The sequence below is a fragment of the Syngnathus leptorhynchus genome, chromosome 20 (genome assembly GCF_054491065.1).
Source record: "Syngnathus leptorhynchus isolate UIUO chromosome 20, UIUO_Slep, whole genome shotgun sequence".
In the NCBI taxonomy this organism is placed as follows: domain Eukaryota; kingdom Metazoa; phylum Chordata; class Actinopteri; order Syngnathiformes; family Syngnathidae; genus Syngnathus; species Syngnathus leptorhynchus.
This window is the reverse complement of record NC_141214.1, coordinates 4,027,649-4,048,255: the sequence shown is the minus strand read 5'-3', so window position 1 is coordinate 4,048,255 and position 20,607 is coordinate 4,027,649. Positions and strand designations below refer to the sequence as shown.

Sequence of the window (20,607 nt, the reverse complement as noted above, 5' to 3'; positions counted from 1 at the left end):
TTATGTGGACAAGCACTAAAGGATATGGATGGAGGATTTTACTGTACTCCTGTGTGTTGATTTTCATTTTATCATTAGATTGAACCCCCCCCACTGGACTCAATTTGCAGAGACCGAGACGCGCACCGTTTTTAGTCAGTGACAGTTCGGGAAGTTATTTATATCACAGAGCCGAAGCAATTGGACTTCTATGCCGCCCATTACTGCAGCACATCTTCACATCTTCAGTGCTTTCAGTCTTGCACACTCTGGTCTCATTTGATCTCAGTGTCAGAGTTGCAGAAAGGCCTCTAAGGGGGCAAGTATTTGAACATGACACTCAAGACACTTTATCCTGCTCGTTTATTTCACAGTACTATATGCTATTAGCAATTTTCTCAAGGATGCTTTTCACGTTCATTATTTATTACTTTGACATTGCACACCAAAAGTTAATCCAAGTATGAAAGTATGAAAATAAATCATCACAAAGCCTGTTACAATATATACAAATATTTAATGAATAACAAAAATGGTGGCAGCATTGGGACATTTGAACACACAGTGCAGCTGGTTTTGCTTTCAGTGGAGATTTATAAAAAGCAACAATTGACTTTTCTTCTCGAGCCCGCAGCTCTTCCAACAGGTATCTAAAACAACAATAACTATTTCACATTCAAACGACCTGTCAATGAGGGGAAAATTGGCAATTTACACTAAGTCTGACTCTGGGTCCATTCATAACGTTTCGTTTTGTATATTATTTAAAGAGCCGCCTTTGCTTAAGCGTCAGGCTCTGAAGCGCACGACTCGCAACACTGGCATGGCAAATTAGCTCCACACTACTTCTGTATAAACAGTTGACTGCACTCCTTGAGAGCTGCAGCAATATAGCACACTTTATATCCTCCTCTCAACCACTCCACATTTCTCGGAGAGCCGTCTTCTCCGCACTGACATCCGACAATATGGCTGTTTTCACAGTTGTTTGTCCAATGTAACACAGAGGGGGGGGGGGGGCTTCCGCTAATAACTTGTACGTAATTCCAGAGCATGACCGATGCTCGCTAATGCCACTTTGTGTGTTGAGTCTATTTTTATTTTTCCGTGCGACGACTCAAGGCATAACGGTGCCTTGTGACAGGGATCGGGTCATTTCTGTGTGGACAAAGTAGGTCTTCAGTTCCCCTTTTCCCTTCACGTTGATGATGCCTCGACACGAGCACATGTAACCCAACGTGGTTAAGATCTCACTCGTCTCCTCCGTCACCTGCAACAACCAAGAAGACGTTTAGAAGCTGAAAGAATTCTTTCAAATGTTCCTTATGAGGGAGGCCGGTGCCCCCCGTGGCCCCCCCCTCTAGCGCCGCCTGTGCATGCTTTTTGTAAAATAAAATGAACATTGTAGCCCAAAAATAATCGAACAACTGTGTCTTTTCAAGTGAAGCTTTCACCTGGATTTTGCCAAGCACGCCCGTCGTTTCCATCCGACTGGCCACATTCACGCTGTTTCCCCAGATGTCATACTGAGGCTTCTGTGCCCCGATGACCCCCGCGATGACCGGTCCGTGATTTATCCCTTGACACATGAAAATCACACAAATCAATATCTTACACATTCACGCTCATGTGCTCTGACCTCACCGATTCTGAGCCGGAAGTCATTGAAGGAATGTTTGTTGATGACGTCGAGCTTCCCGACCAGAGCGAATGCAAATTCCACCATGGTGCCCACGTGCATGTACTGTCTGTCATGTTCCTGTCGGAATGAACAGTAAATTAACAATTACTTGAAGAAGTTATCCTTATTGTACCATTTAGGAGTAAACTAGCTCGAGCTTGCCTGTGCGCAATCTAGTCCTGCCGTCAAGTTGAGTCCCGTGGCCGCCATGTAGGTACTCCCGATGGTCTTAATCTTCTCCACTCCGCTGAATTTTGGCTTTGAAAGTAGCTGAGGACACAAACAGGAAATCACATTACATCTTACATGTTTCACACTCAACTCTCCAGAAGAATGGGGAAAAACTGATCACCTCATCAAAATCTGCTATGATCTCATTGAGGAGACGAAGACATTCGAGACCTTCCTTGTTGACGTCCGACTCGGTGTAAAACTCCTTGAAGTCCGGGATGGAGGCGAACATCACGCACACAGAGTCGTATGACTGATGGTAAAGGTCCTAAAGACGAGCAAAGTTATTCATAAACTTGAAATTTGGCTTTAATGCCATATGGTGGTGCCAAAGCACTACTTTTATCTAAACGGAGCTATTCTGTAACACTGCTATAATGTGCTACAAAGAAGCCGTGAGCTGACCTCATTTTTCCAATTGCGTCCAAGGAAGTGTTCAGCCACGTGGGCGGGCAGGACGTTCTCCAGCAGAACCCGGTTGAGATTCTCCATGGTCTCGATCTCCTCGCACTCCCGCTTGAACTTGTCCCTCCACAGGAAGTCCAACCTACAGTAATATTCATTCTGTTACAGGACACAGAGTAAAGAGACACCTGCGTCATTCCCAGACAGCGCTTCAGAAAGTTTTTGGATGACTAATATGTAAAAAAAAAAAGACAAAAAAAGTCCTTCGAAATGCATGCATGTTTTTGCCTTTATCATTTTTTCTCTAGAGAGAAAGACGAGTTAATCAAACAGTAAATGAACCTCTCTTTTCTCATTTGTCACGCTCATTTGCATAAAAGACAAGCCGATATTTCCTCATCCCTCACGCTCGAGGGATTTTTGTCTACAGGCAAGCGTCACCCATCCAGGTCAAAACCTCCCCGGAGTGTTTTGTGTTGGAGACGGTGGTCCCCGGCCCCCGCAGAGTTATTAGTGTGAGCAGTGCAGCTTTCTTTCCCCTTGTGATTCGAGTATGCCGCCAATTTAGAAGACGGGGAGCATTTAAGTGCTGAGATCTATCTATATCAACATCTTGTCCAAGGGGAGACAAAAGTGGGCCAGTAGAAGGAGGGGCGGGGGCGGGGCTCATTTTAGATGCAGTTTGGAAACATGGTTGTAAACAAGCTTTGCTCTAAATGGATTGAAAAAGGCCTCGTTTGAGCTGACGGTGGAATTTTGCTATGCAAATGATCTAAAGTTGGCGATTAAAATGGATGCGCTGCGGCCACAATATTCTCGATTAGTTTATGCATGACTCGGCGGCGCCTTATTGATTTTTTTTCTTTTTTTTTTTTTTTTGCATAACATCGACAATTACGTGGGTGGCATTCAAATGCCAGACAATAGACTGGAGTTTATTTTGTGCTCATCTTAATGCTGAGTAGCCAAAGAAAATGAAGAATATAAGCTGGAGCTAGGCGGAATCCAATAAAACAATTCTGTGTACTCTGCTCTTTTTTTACCCTTTTTTTTTTCCCCCTCACTTCCTCTGGTATTGAAATGATTTGACCTCAAACAGCATGCAGGTAGGACAAGACTAATTATAGAACAAGTCACATTTTGCTTCCAAGACAGAATGTCCTCCTCCCATCTGTTGACACAGAATGAGGACATGCTGAGCTTGTCTGGACCAACTGTGGCCTCTCTGGGGAGAGTGTTTGTCCGCCTTCTGATATTCTAGAGGGTGTCCTTCCTATCTAGAACATCTGCTCTGGGCTCAGCTCTGATGGATTGCATTGGCAAAATAAAGATAAAACAAGTCATTGAAAAAGTGTGTCGGCTGAGCTTTTTATGTCTCGCTCCATTTGGTGACGTGGAGGGAGAAGCGGGTCACACCAGTCGCTCTAAATCGACACCAGCGTGTCATTTGACACCAAATCGTGTCAAACATATTCGGGAGGAAGTTTAAGAACAGCCACCGACCTGTCTGGCCAAAACCAGCAGTGTGATGAAGAAGATGAAAAGGGAAACAGAGCCCATTGTCTTGAGGTCCTTCAGGATTCCTGGTCTAGTCAGGAAGAACCACAAAAACAGGATCATTCTCAATTCATACTATAAAACTGAATTTTTTTTTTTTTTACTGTATGCAAAACTGACATGTGAGTCTCTACTTTTTCTTCAGTTTCAATAAAAAGTGAAGGTGAAGTGTGGGAGGAAAAACATCCATTATCTATCTCAGCAGTGCCAATTCCACCCGTCAATCAAAAGTGCGACTGCATCCCCAGGTACCTGTCCAGCGCCTCGGTTGGATACAGAGCCTTGCTGAAACCGTCCAGAAGCGAGGCGTGCGTCTGGAGGATGATGATGTTGTAGATCACCAAGGCGACCAGCATCACCACCATTTTTAGCTCGTAGTTGATTCTCAGGAATACCGAGCATGATACCAAGCCCAGAATACAGCAGTAGATGAAATACTGAGGGATTGGAGTAAGTGTTGTGTCTGAATAATAGCAACAAACAGGGAACTCTCTGTTGTTGTTTTTTTGGAACACTTACCGGGAGATAAAAGCGTCTTTCTCCTGCTGATTGAGCCTGGAAGTCCGGCATGGTGCCATTTGTTAAATTCACAGGAGGACCACTTGCGAGCGTTTCAGAGGAAGCCAATTCTGAGAGCGTGGATCTCTCAGCATCCTCCACAAAGAACTACAAGCAATTCCAATAATAGTATCAACAAGAACCAATTAAAAAAAAAAAAAAAAAACATCTCACATGAAAGTGTTGTGATGCATAATTAAAGCATAGAAGCACTCGTGGCTGTCACACAATAGCAGCACGCTCATTCGCTACAGCAATAAAAAGCGATCGTGAACATCGATAAGCCATCTGACAAGTTGGACCTCACCATGTTGAAGACGGCCATCACAAGGATAAGAGTGGTGGTCGTCATGGTGAGGACCAATCGTAACCAGGGGTTGTTGGTGATGATGATGCAGGAGGACGTGTTCAACCAGGGGAACGAGCACACCGATCCTTTCCGTCCTTGCTGGAGTCACAAATAAAACACAACATTTTGTCACCATCATAATCAGAGGTGTGGTGATCCTTGGATTTGAACCAAATGCACAAACCACTAGGACACCGTGCTGTTATGTCACAATTTGTTGAAATTCATTCACAAATACATTTTCATGAAAAGATAGAGTTGATTGCGTAATTTCACACTTGGGTGAGCGGTCAGGCGCTCCGGGAAGTCATTTGAGTGCATAATACCTTGTTATTTAACATGGCTGACATTTCTCAGTATAGAACCAAATGACTTTTAAATGATGTTCTGTTCTCACCACCAACCAAGAAGAAAAAAAATAATACAAGAATGCAAATGTTATCACGATTCTCCTCTCCCCCCCTCCCTTTTTGTTAATCTTCATCTATTTGCGTTCCTTGTTTGATGACCTTTTATCAAGTCCCTCTTTAAGAATAGAAGATTTCCAATTCCTATGACGACCTCATTCAATCCTCCCGTGCACACTTTTGAAGCTTTTATCGAGAAACACGCACTGAATGAATGACCTTTGAAAAGCCATTTAAAAAAAAAAAAAAAAAAAAAAAAAAAGATCCCTGTCTTAGTGACATCTGAGTCGATTGAATAGAAGCGACCCATTTTCAGCGTGGAAAAAATTGCTTATAAAACATTCCAGTCAGGTTGTAGCTTGCAAATAAGAATGACTTGAGTGAGAATGGAGGAGCGTAAAGATGAATCAGACCATATTGGAGAACGCTTGCACTTATATTACTTTCCGCTATCATCATCGCCTCCGTCTGAACGAGTAAAATAGCTTCAAATAGCTTCGACGGTATTGAAATCAAATATCACACCGACGATGCACTATGTATGGATCGGTGCATTTTTTTTCATTTACTCATCACCGAGTTGATTTCATTGGGATATTTGCAGGATGTGTCATAAAAGTCAATTTCCACTCTGGTGTTTATTTTTGAGTACACAAAACGCCTCTGCAAAATCATCCACAGCTTAATTGTCATTAAAAGATGCAGTGAGTAGATTTCAAATTAATAAAAAAAAAAAATCCCAATCTAATTTCCTGCAGCATATCATTTATATAGCAAAGTGCTGTGAACACTTTCAGGATGTTTGCTGAGAAATGCATAGAGTACCCACCAGAACGTGACCGGCAAAGCAAAGAACCAGGATGAGTGCCAACAGCAAGAAGGCCAGCCCGAAGGATATTCCAAGCACTGCGGTTCTACCGTACATAAAAAAAAAAAAAAACTTGTGAGTGAATCAGATTTAAGGACAACCATCATAAAGTGGATGATGTCATGACATGGCTAAAGGTTAAACATAAAAAAGGACCAAATGAGAAAATCAATAGCCGTTTAGATGCTGAATAACCCCGAATAGCCCGTCCAGGCAGTAAATTAGCATGACTCGTTCTTCTCGCCGCCACACTTTGATTTACCTGAGCTATAATCACCAGCGGCACGGCGTCATCTCATCGCCGTCTGTATTTTAACATCCCCCCCCCCCACCTCCCAGGCCTCTTTAATGAATCGACTGGCGTCAAATCGCTTTTGTAACATCAATCTACCGACACATTCGGAGACAACGTCGTCTCCAGCTCGGCCATCGGAGGAACCAACTCACTTGGGCAGGACGAGGACTTGCACGATGAAGATGCAGGAGAAGATGAGGCAGGCGCATGTGATGTAGTACTTGAACGCAGGTAAGGTGGTGGATCTATACTGTTGATAGAGGACATTTTTTTTTTTTTAAATCCATATTGATTTTATTTTTGTCAAACCTGGAGTGGTCATTAAAAAAAAAGTTGATTGCTCGGGAGCTCTAACTCACAAAAACAGACATTTAATTACATTCAGGCACATCTGCCACGTTGCTGTAAAACCAATTCCGCATCAATTTGTTGTTTTATTTTTAATTCGCTGCACAGCTGTTGCATTCGTTAATCACTTCCAAACAGGATGTAAGGTTTTGCTTCCGAAGCAAAAAAAACGACTTAACTACTTGGAAAGCCACTCATTGAACCCGTGGCAATTATCCAAGTCTAAAACTTTAGAATTGAATTGGCTTGATAAAGGGTCAAAGATCAAAGCATGTTGTTGGTCCCTTTAATGACCTTAGTTACTCAAGGAGCAATTCACAGTAATTGATTGACTCTGAGAACAATGGTGACAGGGTGAGGGTGTTTTATATGCATTGGCTTTACCTCTGCCTCCAGGGCTTTGTTGTGAAAGAACAATGAGATCCTCTGGATGTCCTCTGACTTCAGCCACTGTCTGGAGAGCAGAGGAACATGGGATTTGTTAGGTAGTTTCGCCTGGATGAAAGTCACGTTTGGGAATTAAAAATGCTTGAAATCATTGGTGTCAAACCTAAGGCCCGGGGGCCCAGATATGGCCCGCCACATCATTTTATGTGGCCCACAAACTTTGTGTCATTACTAAAATTACTTTTTTTAAAAACAGAGATGTTGCCTGCAATTTTTATGACCATTCATCTTTTTAAATTATTTTTTTTTATTAGTCTCTGATTTCAAAACTAGTTATGCTCACTTCTGCGAGTTGATGCCGTCGATGGTGCGGATCATCCGCTCGTTGAGTTCTTCCTCAAACCTCCTCCTCTGCGACTTGGACCTTAGCAGAAGAGGTTAAATGAAAGACCCAAAGTGAAAACAAGAGCCCCCCCCCCAAAAACCGCACCTCTCCCGTCGCTGAAAGTGGTACGGCCCCATCGGGACATCCTAGAAAAAATAAAAACATGTCACAAACATTTGAAGAGTTCTTCAATCAAGTATGATCGTACTGACCGTGGTGTTGATCTTGCCGTTGTCCGTGCTCATGCTATCACGGTGGTGCAGGTTGGCGAAGGGCTTGGCGGCGCCCCATGACTCCAGGTAGCGGGTCATGCGGACCGACGCCCTCATCTTGCCGCCATCCAGCGACGGGCGAGAGCGCAGGCCCAGCAGAGGGCTGTGCTTGTCGGTCTGAAACCCCCCAAAAAAAAAAAATAGTTGGCCACTGACAATGACATTCAACAACAATGACCAGGAAGTGTCTCCTATGTGACCTTATCCATTCAGACCTACTTGAAAATATCAAAGTCCTGCTACCTTTTTTTTAATATCCGACAGGATATTAAAAAGCTCATCAATATGAATGGAGAGGGTAGTAAAAATAATGTGTGATGTGGAACCCCCAATTCACAAAGCATTCATGTGTTCTCTTCACCTTGGGGTTGATGACCAGGAAGGTGACCACACCGTGTTCTTTCAGATAAGAATCTCGACTCTGCCCATCTCCCGGTTCCACCTTATAGGAGCCCTTCAGGTATTCCAGAGTCACAGACGAGATGTGGACCCTTCTGCAGAGGACATGGAAAATGTCAATATTGTTTCTTTTATATCAATAAAAAATAGATGATGATGTTATTTTTCAATCTCCTGTCAGAAGGCACCACAAGGAACAATTGGTGGCAAACATTTCCCAAAAAGTTCAAATGGTTGAATTTAGAAGACCTGTCATATTGCATCATCCCGCCTACATGTGTGTGCTGATGTGTCATACCCTGGCACACCTCCCGCCTCCATGTGATTGGCGAGCGTCACGTCATGTGACCACACGTCGTACTGCCACTTGCGGAGGCCGATCACGCCGCACAGGACGTTCCCGGAGTGAACGCCAACGCGCATGTTGATGTCGACCCTGGTGGCATCTCGGACCTTCCTGAGGAACGAAGCGATGTACGCTTTTGAAAAGTGCAGATCTCACAGATTGCAAAAACACATGCTCGGTTGAGTAGACAACCATTTTTTAAATGTATGTCTTGCAACAAATAACTAATAATTACAATTAAAAAAAAAAAAAAAAAAGCTATTCATCTGTCAGCTAGGTTCATTTCCATAAATCAGATTTTGCATGCCAGTGATTTTTTTTTTCATTTGTTCGAAGTAATTAATATTTACTTGCGCCAGGCCGAGGCTTATCATAATGCGTTCACATTTTGTTTACTCGAGAGTTCAAACACAGCTAAAACCAACTCTGGCTTTCTTCCTGCTCTGACAAACGTGTGTATATGTGTGTGTGTGTGTAGTGGGGCGATCCAAACAGTAAGAGAGAGAGAGAGATTTGGTATTTTACTTGATGGCCTCACACATATCCAAGCCCATCTTCACACAGTTCCTGGCGTGGTGAGGCAGAGACTCCGGCAGACCAGACACGCAATAATAACAATCCCCCAGGATCTTGATTCGCATGCACTCGTTTTCCTATTGGCCGGAAAAAAAAAAGTCATAAAGTTTATCCCGAAATAAACAAATGTGTGACATATCAAAGTTAAATACAACTGAACTGTACAAGCTGATTCCTCTCGAACATTTTCTTGCCATCAAATATATTCATCTTTTTATTAAATGTCATTTTTGACACTTTTGTGAATCATTACTGAAGACAAGGCCAATATCAGCCACCCACTCACATAACCTGAGTGTACATTCCACAATGTGGGATGCCGAGTGGCTCGTGGCTGGACCGCTCTTACGCAACAGCGGCTCCGTTCCGTCCACCGGCGGGCACAAAGCGTCAAGAGCCTGACTCAAGCGCTCAGATAAGCCCAAAGCTATCAAGCCTACGTGTCTCGGATGAGGATGTGGCGAGTGGCCACAGGACAGGTGTGGGAAGATATATTGATTCATTTGATACCTGAGATGAAATATACATTGTGACAATACCTTTGCAATCTGGTCAAACTTTCCAAAAAGTTCATTGAGCATATGCACCAGCTCCCCCGGTGCGCAATCGCTGGCCAGCCTGGTGAAACCCACGATGTCAGCATAAAGGATACTGCGGAGATCAGCAAGAAATAGCAATCTTGAAAAATCCTCCTGGAATCAACTGCTCCTCCGAGTCATTATTGACGTATTGTTATGATTTAATTAATGTCTTTTTGTATACAGCTCCGGGTTGCTCTAAAAATAGATTTGAGCATTGTGTGCTTGTGTGATTGTTTCCGAACCTTGCAAACAATCGCACATGCACTTGAAGATCACTTAAGGACATGGTCATAGTGTCCCCTTTGTTTAGGAAATCAGGTTCCCAGAGGACATTCCCTGAAGAGCCTCTCACAATAAGCCAAAATTGATTGTACGCGGCTCAGTTTCATATGTGAAAAGAAGTTGGAGTGACCTCAATGTACAATGAAGGTGGATTAACTCTGATTTGATTTTGTCCATGGTAACAATAGAAACGAGAAGATTGGATGAGGACAGGGGAGGGGGTGAAGAAATAAAAGCAGATGATAAAAGATAAGGAGGTCAAAAAGAAGAGAGCGATTAGCGGGAGGACATAAAGTAGCAATAAAGAGTCGAGATAATAAAAAAAAAAAAAGAGTCACCTGACGTTGGTGTGCCGCTGCACGTACAGGTTATGGAAGTTGTTGGCGCTCTCGGTGCGACCAAACTTTGGGCCCTGAAGCCTCTGGATGATCTCAGCTTTCATCACTCGGGCGATGTGAGACGGCAATAGAGACAAGAGCAAACGTTCCTATGGAAGCGAGAGGACGGCTATCACTATAGTTTCTGGAAAATGGAAAGAGTGACCCAAAGCATACCATGTTGTGTAACCATAAAAAGTGCTCTTTTTAAAAAAAAATTTAAAAAAAGGGGGGGGGGGGGCATTTATTCGCACACCCATTAGCTGTTTGTGGCTGATGTTTCCAACCCGTGTGTGTGTGTGTGTGTGTAGGCTACAATGACGGAGCAGCCGCCTTAGGGGGTGTGACTCATAAATGCAGCTCGGAGCACAGAGGGTCATTACACTGTTCACTCACAGCACGGACTCATTTCCTAAAACGCGGTGGAAAATTAACAAGATTGAGAGGTTGCAGGGTGCTGGGCTGGCTGCACCAAAAATAGACAAGTTTGCCACCCGCTTCACTGCACTCTACACTTATTACCAGTATGTTACTTTGAGAAATGGACTAAAGTGATGTTTCCTCAGTGGTAGCTGATGAATAGGATAATGCGCCATTTTTCTGCTTTTGCGTACCATGGACAGATTTATTTCACTATAAAATGTGTTTTTCAACATTTGTAGTTATAGCAATTAATCTATTTAGTCATTAACTAATTTATTTTTATTCTTAAAATGTTATTATTAATTAATATCAATTTCAAATTTTATTTATAATTATTTTTTATTCATGTATTTATTTTTGTTGTTCATAAAATATAATAATAATAATAATAATAATAATAAATTATATTTATAACGCACTTTATATTCGAAGGAATCTCAAAGTAATATACTTGAGTGACCCAAAGCATACTTTGAAAATATTATCATGAATGAAAAATATTTTTATATTTATATAGTTTATATTATATTTATAGGTGTAAATGGAAAGGCTGGCCAATTCCAACTGAGCGTGCTCTCAATTATTAATTTCAGCTCTATGTGCCAATTGTCGAGGCTCAAACAAATACTGAATGTCAAGATTTAAATGTCAAGCAAATGTCATTCCTCTTTCCATACCATATGTATTACCAAATAACAAAACTAACCTTAACCTAATTGCTCAATGGGGATCAATATTTATTTTTTAAATCTGAATCTGTGAGCAGGAAAATATTTTGCAAATATTTTCTACCTGCTGGTGCTTCTCAAACTCCAGCTTGATGGGGGACTTAATACAGTTACAGGTGTCCTGGTAAGTCTGCTTGAGGGCCAAATCCATCAGGTGTTTGTGGTACGCCCCCGCTAAGTTACCGCAGGTGAAGATGATCACATTGGCCAGGATCTGCACACACATAAAGAAAAAAAGCGCACAGAGGTGACGCATGTTTTGCCGCTATCTCCCGCCCGCCCGCCCGCCCGCCATACCCGCCTACACGATTACCTTGGAAAAGCAGATAAGAGCGTACACTTCAACCACACTTTCCCACCACTGTGTCAACCTCAGGCTCTTTAAAAACTCTGGCCATGCATATCAATAGGTTGCCCTTTGGTCCTCTAGCCAAGGGCAACTCGCTTCTTTAGACAGATTTTAACGTGTGGGCATCGCTTTGTGAAAGTCTGGCCATCCGTGATATTTTCCTTCTATCTCTGGGCTTTATATGGCATTTAGTGTATTTATGGAGATAATCACAGCATTTAGCCTTGTGCTTTGTATGACTACATTTTTTATTTTTTTCATTTGGATAAGTGGACATAATTCATCATAATTAGTTTTTTTGTCCCAGACACACAAAGTAGCTCAAAGTGGTACTATTTTTGGGCAGTGGTACCTAGATTTTGAGTTTAGTTTTCTGAGCTAGCTAACTCATTTTGGTTGCATATCAGATTTAAATGAAAACTGGAAAAGAAATCATTTTTCAAAATGACTTTTGCATCTCACCTGCCAGACGAGAGCCTCCGAGTCTTTGGCGACGGAGGCCAAGCAGATGCTGAGGGTGACTGTATGCGACAAGCAGGTGAGCGCGCTGGCCATGATGGCCCCCCTCATGGAGAAAGGCAGCATGGTGTACACCACAAACACGATGAAGAGGAAGAAGGAGACCTGCGAACACAAAGACAAACATCCAAATTGAGTTCAGAACTTTGCGTTTTTGTTTTTTTTTCTTCAACACAGCAAACCATCTACTAATATAAAACCAAGATGCAGGAGACTTTGACCTATATATATTTCAATATATTAGGTACACCTGCACAAGTGGTCTTCATCTTGCAACCTATAAATGGCAGTTCTCATCAAAGCGTGACATCGTCCTTGTGGATTTCCTCCGACGTCCGTCCACCCTTTCCTGTTGTGACGGCGAGCGTCACAGCGAGGCCACCGTTTCAACCAGATGAACTCTGACCTTCCTGCCTCGTCCGTCTGTTGTCTTCCTGTGTCTTGGGTTCAACCGAGATATTTTTGCTTGGATTTGATCAAATGAGGGGAAAGAGTTTTATTTTTTTTGTATAGGTTGTCCGTTGCCACGGCAACCGAGAAGGCTGACGGTGGTGAAGCCTCCTGTAGATGGAGTGCGCAGCATTCGACCGGTCATTTTGGTGGAATTGACATTGGCAGTCCAATTTCAGGCACGTCACTCGTATTTCCTCTTCCCCGTCGTCCCACCGGGGTTCTAAAACACCCTCAAAATGGGAGCTGCAGACGCCATCACTTAGCCTGAGCTACCTTGATTACCTCCTCTGATTGCAAAATGCGTTGATTTTTTGAGACCAATCAAAATATATATATATTAAAAAAAAAAGACATTTCTAAGTGCCTGGTGGAAACGAGGCTAAATGTAACAACATGTGGAGTCATCTGTGTCCGAGCGGACCTTCTCCCCAGAGAGACTGTCCCTGCTCAGAAATTGAATAAAGCCGGGACTAAAAGGTTAATGGCGCTCGATGAGAGCTTGTACTGCACGTGGACGTGACCGAGCGACTCTGGCATTCCTCTCATCGCATTTATCTGTTTGTGTGTACAGATTGCACGCTAGAAGTCTTATATGCTGCTTTCTTTTCTTTGCTTTCTTTGTTCTTATTAACTCTGTGGGCTTCGGTAATCACCATCTAGGCAGCCCACTGAGAAGGGGCTGCAATTTTATTGTATTTTTTTCTTCTTCTTCTTCCATTACATAGCCCAAACCCTTTTCCTTCCTTTTTCTTGAAGAAAGTCACAGTAGCCCACTCCATATTATGTCAGGTGTCCCAATAGTTTTGCTTACGTCAGAGACGAGGTATAGAACGATTAATTATTCAGATTGATTACGCTCCCACAGGTGGCTTGGTGATAAAAATATCTCCTGTCACGGAGGATGAAGCAAAGAATTGTCACCGTGGGGAGAGGAAATTTGGGCCTGAGCGTGGAGGTCTGCAGGGAACCCGGGGTGGGGGTCCGGAAGGGGCGGGGGCGCCGGCGGCAGGTGGAGAGAGGATGGGATTTGATAAATATGCGGAGACAAGGTGCGAGATGGAGAAAATAGGATTCCCGAGAGAGCGAGTGAGTCTGGCGCGGAGGACGAATGTGTCTGACTGCTCCTTTGCTCGCATCAGACCTAATTAAGACTTGTCACATGAGAAATTCATTTAGACGCACACACTGGCAGGTTGATGTGTAAAAAACACGACTTACACAAATGCACAAGCGTAATGACAGTTTTAGCTTACCTGGTCCCAAGGGCTGAGGATCCCTCCGGAGAACATGAACAGGTAACCCATGGTGACCAGACACGCCCATATAAGGAGAGAGAAGAGGCGGAGCATACGCTTGAAAATTGACTCGATGCAGACTAGGATGAAGATGGACAAGAAGAGGAAAAGGGCCGTGGGCACCGTGATCAGAAAGGTCAGGTGGTCCTCGGTGTTCTGAGAAGAGGAAACAAATTGGGGAAATTTTATTTATTATAGTGTTAAACGAAAAAAACAAAACGCTGCTTTCTTCTCACCTTTGACCTAACGTAAAGCTAAGAGCAACAAAATGCTACGCTCGCTATCTTTTTCAATGCTAATGAGGCCAGTCTGCACAATATGACATAAACAGTCGAACAGACTACGAGCAGATGGGCTAACAGACAGACGCTCTAAACCCGGAGAATGTGCAAGAGCATCACTTCTGCGCTCGCACGGTCAAAGTCAGCGTTTTTTTTCCACACTGTCAACACACACACATCATCCAATTAATGCACTTCAAACATTTGGCTAAGCAGAATTTTCTCACCGTCCATTAACTTGTGTTCAAATAAACAACAAAGGTAGCAAAAGTCAAAATACAGAAAAGAATTCGATCGTGCGATTCTGTACTTCCAAAAAAAAAAAAGGACAACAGTACAAAATAGACTTTGAGGCCAGGCCTTGTATTTGTGTAAAGTAGCTTGTGTAAGGTAGTATGAGTCATGGTCTGGCATCGGGGGTCCCGCGGGACCCAACTACTGACGCCATAGCGCTCTTTGCAGCTCAAGTGCACAATAGAGGCTGGAAGTAAGGACTCGCCGCTCACGCCAGACACTCGAGTTATTAACTCAAGTATTTTAGCGCTTATCCTATTGAGCTAACGTGTGCACTTTGTATATTTACAATTGCTTGTGCGTTTGAATGCATTGTATTATAATTATTTCACTCTGGGAGAATCTGGTTGCATTGATCTCCGTGGTTCCGTCAAAAGACGTTTGATTCGCATGTCGGGACTAGAAGTCAACAAATCTAACCATTTCAAGGGATTTATTTTTGCACTGAAAAATGTAGATAAGCTCAAGAAGGAAATGAGACACTTCCTTGGGCAAACACACCCAAGCAAGAAGCACGTACAGCTTTTTTTTTTTTTTTTTTAATGCAAAATGGGTACTTGGCATCCCCATAAAATCCAAATGTCATCAATCACAGGTTTGATCCAAATATGATTTCCTTTTAGAAGTAGTCATTTCAATTCAGGTTCAGTTTTGAATAATCTTGCAGATTGAAAAAAAAAAAAAAAAATCCACTTCCATCTTCTGCAACTAATTTCCTGCCAATCTTTAAATCACAATGCGCCTGACTACACATAATCATCCAATGGTAATAAAATGGAAAAGTAACGAGTGGAATTCATGTACACTCGCAATGTGGGAATACAGTGACGGACATCTATTGATCCAGTTCAAATGAAAGATTCATCCCACTCTACTAGGACCAAAAAAAAAAAAAAAGGCTATTATTGAAGTGACATGAGAGAATCTCAGTGGTGCACAGAAAAAAAAAAAGACAAATAAAGTGCCGCTGCATGTGACTCCATTAAAAACAACACTTCATAGACAATAGCTTGTGTTTACAGTCCAAACAATAGCTTTCTCTTGACCAAAGCACTAACGCCTGCGTAAGCGTGAACCGAGGCTCTTGATCCACTTGGCAATCCCGCCATTGTCGTTTTTAAAGTGGCGCTTGACAATCACACATAATAAACTGAGCGCTCAAAACACGATAGACGGGCTAATAAATAGCGTCAGTTGTTGCTAGCCTTTAAACAGCAGAAATTTGGGGGAGCACAAAAGGTGCAGCAACACATCTAGACAGAACTTTTCTAATCTGTTCTACTCACACTACTAACAAAACTTCCCATACTACTTCTGGGATTTTCTCAGAACAGGATTTACACTTCTATGAACCAAGTGAGACTTTCATTTTTTCCTGATGGCGCCATTAAAATCTAAAACAAAGTAAAAGCAGAGGCACAAGTTCATTCAACTTTAGGATGGTGTTATCAAGAGAACTGCTGCCTGACTGTGAGAATCATTTCCATGGTAGATTCGATGAGGAAAAAGTAATTCCCAACACTTGGCCTGATTTAAATGGAAATATGGAATGATACGGATGCCAAAAGCTGTTAAATACTGGCCGGTCAGAACTGTTATGGATTATTATGAGGATTTACAAGCTCATGATACAAGAAAAAAAAAAAAAAGCAATATTAAGCGCCATCTACTGCATTTTTTTCCCCAGTTATATTTTAAGCACCACATTTGTTATATTGTTTATTGTTTGCTTGTCAGTTGTTACAGCACTTTGCAAAGTGTGTGTTGTGTTTTTATCAGTGCTATAAAAGTAGTTTTTATTATTTTACCATTGGATAACATTATAAAACATTTTGTCTCATGCATTTTTATTTTTATACATAAAGAGGCATATAATAACGATGACTGTTAAGTTCATCAAACGAGTACGACTGCTAAATAATAATAATTGTAATGACAAAAATGAGTTTCATGATTTTCTTATAATCCGATTTGTCATTTCTAGTGCTCTAGTTTGCATCGTCTTCATGGCATCAGATAGATTACTCCTACTAATAATACATCATAAAATATTCCTTGATATGCACGTATTTATATTTAGTTTGCGCTACATATTATACGAGACATAATAAATCGTAAAAATGATGACATTGAATGATGACAAATCCCAAAGAGCTAAAATTAAGCCACAGTGCTAAAAAAAGCACAACTGTACTCCATTCACAGCCAATGAAACAAAGACAAATTTAAAAACAGCATCAAAGCTCTCAATCACAAAGCCTCCTTCTCGGAATGCACGCCATGTAATTCTCTTTCCAACTCATCTGTTCATTTTCAAACACGTCATCAATTCAAAGACGGACGGGCCAGAGCGCGGGAACGCACAGATGATGAAAAGTTCAAGTTCAAAACATGTCCGCTGGCGCTCACTCACCAACCCCGAGGCGAAGAAGACCACCAGCAGCGCCAGGCAGGTTCCCATGACGATGAGCAGCAAGAAGACGATGAGAGGATGCTGCTGGCTCATCCTGTAGTAGGACTCGTAGAGCCAGTCTTGCCGTTTCTCGCCCTCCGTGCACGTCTCGCCCCCTTGGAAGCTCGGGCAGCCCTCCGCTCCCGGGCCGTCGGGCCCCTCGCCGCCCTCGGCCCCATCGTTCTTCTCCAGCAGGTAGCGTCCTCGGGTCCACAGAGCCTCCTCCCACATGGGTGTACGCCTCCAGGGGGGGCGGCAGGGGGGGTCACGCCAAAGAAGTTTGGCTTGAATGTGATTGATGCACGGATGAGTGGATGGAGATGCCAGCACTTGCTCCCCCCAGGGCTTCCCTCACATCCTCTCAGGACAGCATCACTGATAAGCTCCTCTTTTGGGGGGGGTGGGGGGGAGCCGGCCTGGCTCTGATTGACGTCCTCTCTGGCTGCAGCGTGCTACTCGGCCGAGGTGCAGATGAGGACTGGCAGGGAGCGACTGTGTAGCTGGAAGGGAGGGGGGGGGGGAGGAAAAAAAAAAGAGTGTGAAAGGGAGAGAGGGTGTGTGGTGGGGGAGAGATTATGTATATGCGTGGAAGGGGGAATAGAAAATGCTGTGAAACTGGCTGAGGAGGAGAGGAAAAAAAAAAAAAGAAGATAGCAGCGGGTTGAGTGTGTGGAAAAAGCCTTTTGAAAATGAGTGAGTGAGAGAGACAGGTCGTACCAGTGGTGCTCAAGCTCAAAGGTGGGGAAATGTACTCACAGTCTGTACTTAAGTCGAAGTATATATATATTAAAAAAAAAAAAATGGTGACAGCACCCATTTGACTCCTTCACCTAGTAAAAAAAAACAACTGCCTATTGTAAAATGTACTCAGGTATTTAAGTTTGAATGAATTACTGTGAATGATATGAAAAGGGGGAGAGAAAAGAACAACATGAGAAGATGAAAAGAGGCCTAAAAAAGAAAAAGGGAGGAAGAGGAAAAGAAAACAAAGTCAGGAAGGGCGGAAAAAATATATAAAATAAAGCCTAATCAGGAAGAAAGCCAGCGAGAGAGCTGGAGGTGGAAGGAGAGCAGAGCTTCAAAAGGCGGGAAAATGCTACTAATGAGGAGAAAGTCGGAGCGCCGTGATAGCCCATGTCAGAGGAAAACCAGAAGAAATACATTATTTGAAAAAAGTAGCTAGCTGTGTGCAAAATAATCCATAGGAATTAGGAAAAATAAATCTCTTCAATCCAACGTGCGGCCAAAAAAAACTTTTCCAGACACTCATCATCCAGCTGCTCAAAGTAATGACCATAATGAGCTTTAATTTATTAGCTCAAATTCAAACAATTCGCCAGATGTCGTCTTATTTCCCGGCTGTGGCGCACTAAAATCAAATCAAATTCTCAAAAAATTCTGTAACGCCTCAATAAAAACAAAGTCAACACTTTAGCAAAAGTGACCACCCCCCCCCACACACACACACCTGAAAGCAATGGTCTCTTCTCTCCCCATGGCCTTCTTGCTTGAGGTAACAATGAGCGCACATTCCGCCTACGTACTCGCTGGGTGTTGTGTTGCTATAAATGGACTGAGAACACTTTATAAGCTTTGCAAACCATGTCACAAACAGGTGCGGCGGTGCCGACCCCTTCCCGTACCCCCCCCCCCCTCACATACACACAAAAGCGGTGACAGAATGGGAACACGTGGAGGAACAGTGACCTGAACATACTAATCCTGAATCAAACGCCTTCCCACATCGAGTCACAGTGTCAGAATAAAGGACAAAGCATCTAACCACACGTCAACACTGCCTCGGAGCCGTAATTGCGATTGTCTCGGTTAATTGTCTGACTTTTCAGTTACCCTCAATTGGAACAAGTCTTTTTTTTTTTTTTTCTACCCCTGCAAAGCGTTCTGCATAAAAACAGAATGAAGCTAATTACTGTGATTATTTTGACATAATAGACAAAAAGGACTTTTTCAATTCACCAATGATTAATTTTCATTTGTTTTGCGTGTGAGTTTTGTGGTGAAATTCAACTGGGGGGGGTTGACAAATAGCTTGAAGCACGCACTCTTAACCTCTTTATTGAAAAGCATGTGAGCAAGCGAGTGAAAGAAGGCTCTGCGTAAAAAAAAAAATATATAAATATATATAAATATATATATATTTTTTTTAATCAATCCAATGTGCTTAAAAGGGGATGGAAAAAAAAAAAAATAGAGCAAGATACTGAAACTAACCCACGAGTCCACGAATGTGATTCCAATTTTGTCTGCTGCACGCATGCGGCTCTTGTGAGCGGACACTTCTGCACACTAGGAGTACCGATCAATATGAGATTGCACTCCAATTTTTCCCACCTCCTATATTATTCCTCTTCCTGAGACCCAATTGTTCCGCACGCTTGTTAACGACAATGTCGGCTCACTACACCGGACAAATAGCAGGCCTATTACTTTTTTTTTTTTTTAATAGATGCAAGAACAATGACAGCGAAGCCATGAGATGAATAATAAAGCCTTGGAACACATGGATGATAATTATCCCCCGAATTGAATCAGCCCCATTATTTCAGAATGTATAGATTTTCTGACATTTTTAGTTTTGTGGTGTCGTGGGAGTTTTCTACTGTGTTATGGCTCAACAAAGGTCGGGAAACACGGCTATGGACAAATGTTTAGTGGCGCCACACATCAACAGAGATCAATGGCATGCGTCCAACACAAAGGTCAAACAAAATGATGTCACAATTGGAATGTGAATGAGAGGATATTGAGGATTTGAGTCACTTACGTCAGTGAATTAGCGATTACACGAACGCAGCCAAGAGTTTTCTGATTGGAGTCTGAGGGCTGATGAGGTCGGAAATAAGCCCACCTTGATGAGGGCAAAACGAGTCGGTGATTAAAGTAGACCGAGACGGCCTATAAATGCAGCAATCAAGGAAAGACAACAATGAAAGGAATTCATGATGAATAATAAACTGATACCTGCTCAATTGAAGGCAAGGATTGCACCTTTAAATTTCACTAAAACTTGATTGAAATGTTTTAATTTCCTGCAATAAAAATCTGGAGAAATCAGAATAGGAATGTTAATTTATCATCATTCAATTAAATTCAACAATTTACTACTACATTTATACATTCTAAAAACACTCAAATGGGTTATACTGCATATCTGTTTGGAAAGAAAAAAAAGTACGCTTTAATGACGATTTAAGCTAAATGTGCTACAATTGCACCATCTGGCGGTCAAAGGGAGAATTACACCTGGATTCACATTCAGTGTCTACAAATTAAAAACAAGGTTAGTTTTGTTCTTCCAAATGTAACAAAAGGTCAACAAGCTTTTCTCAGATGTGATATTCATACATACAGAAATAATTATTCCCTCTTCAAGCTTTCAATTTCAAAACAAACCTGTAAATGGATCATTTTAGATGAGTCATGCAGTGATGAAGTAAAATAATATTTACAAGACTTACCCCAAGCATCCTCCTCATCACCAGGACAAAATGTGGACATTGAATGGCAGT

General features: G+C 42.4%; 1 protein-coding gene across 1 annotated transcript; it reads right to left on the bottom strand.

Annotated features, from left to right (window-relative positions):
- Positions 1 to 476: 476 nt before the first annotated feature.
- LOC147040966 (adenylate cyclase type 2-like) lies at positions 477 to 17,308 on the bottom strand. Its single transcript, XM_085901180.1, has 25 exons — positions 17,039 to 17,308; positions 14,009 to 14,206; positions 12,246 to 12,407; positions 11,499 to 11,648; positions 10,245 to 10,393; positions 9,583 to 9,694; positions 8,993 to 9,120; positions 8,420 to 8,578; positions 8,084 to 8,216; positions 7,663 to 7,839; positions 7,556 to 7,596; positions 7,409 to 7,489; positions 7,063 to 7,132; positions 6,483 to 6,580; positions 5,997 to 6,081; positions 4,719 to 4,859; positions 4,373 to 4,519; positions 4,106 to 4,290; positions 3,800 to 3,884; positions 2,297 to 2,455; positions 2,013 to 2,159; positions 1,823 to 1,930; positions 1,624 to 1,738; positions 1,434 to 1,558; positions 477 to 1,249 (listed from the first exon to the last, which is right to left on the bottom strand). Exons 1-25 carry the CDS (start codon positions 17,306 to 17,308, stop codon positions 1,097 to 1,099), a joined length of 3,378 nt encoding a protein of 1,125 aa, XP_085757306.1. The 3' UTR covers positions 477 to 1,096.
- Positions 17,309 to 20,607: the final 3,299 nt, after the last annotated feature.

What these genes read in the sequence shown, in the direction of transcription:
- LOC147040966 (XM_085901180.1), bottom strand. Translation starts at nt 17,308, where the DNA reads ATGTGGGAGGAGGCTCTGTGGACCCGAGGACGCTACCTGCTGGAGAAG. An exon ending in CCAACCGAGGCGCTGGACAG is followed by an intron (nt 3,885 to 4,105) that starts GTACCTGGGGAT and finishes CTTCCTGACTAG; the next exon opens with ACCAGGAATCCTGAAGGACC. An exon ending in GCGTGCTTGGCAAAATCCAG is followed by an intron (nt 1,250 to 1,433) that starts GTGAAAGCTTCA and finishes TGGTTGTTGCAG; the next exon opens with GTGACGGAGGAGACGAGTGA.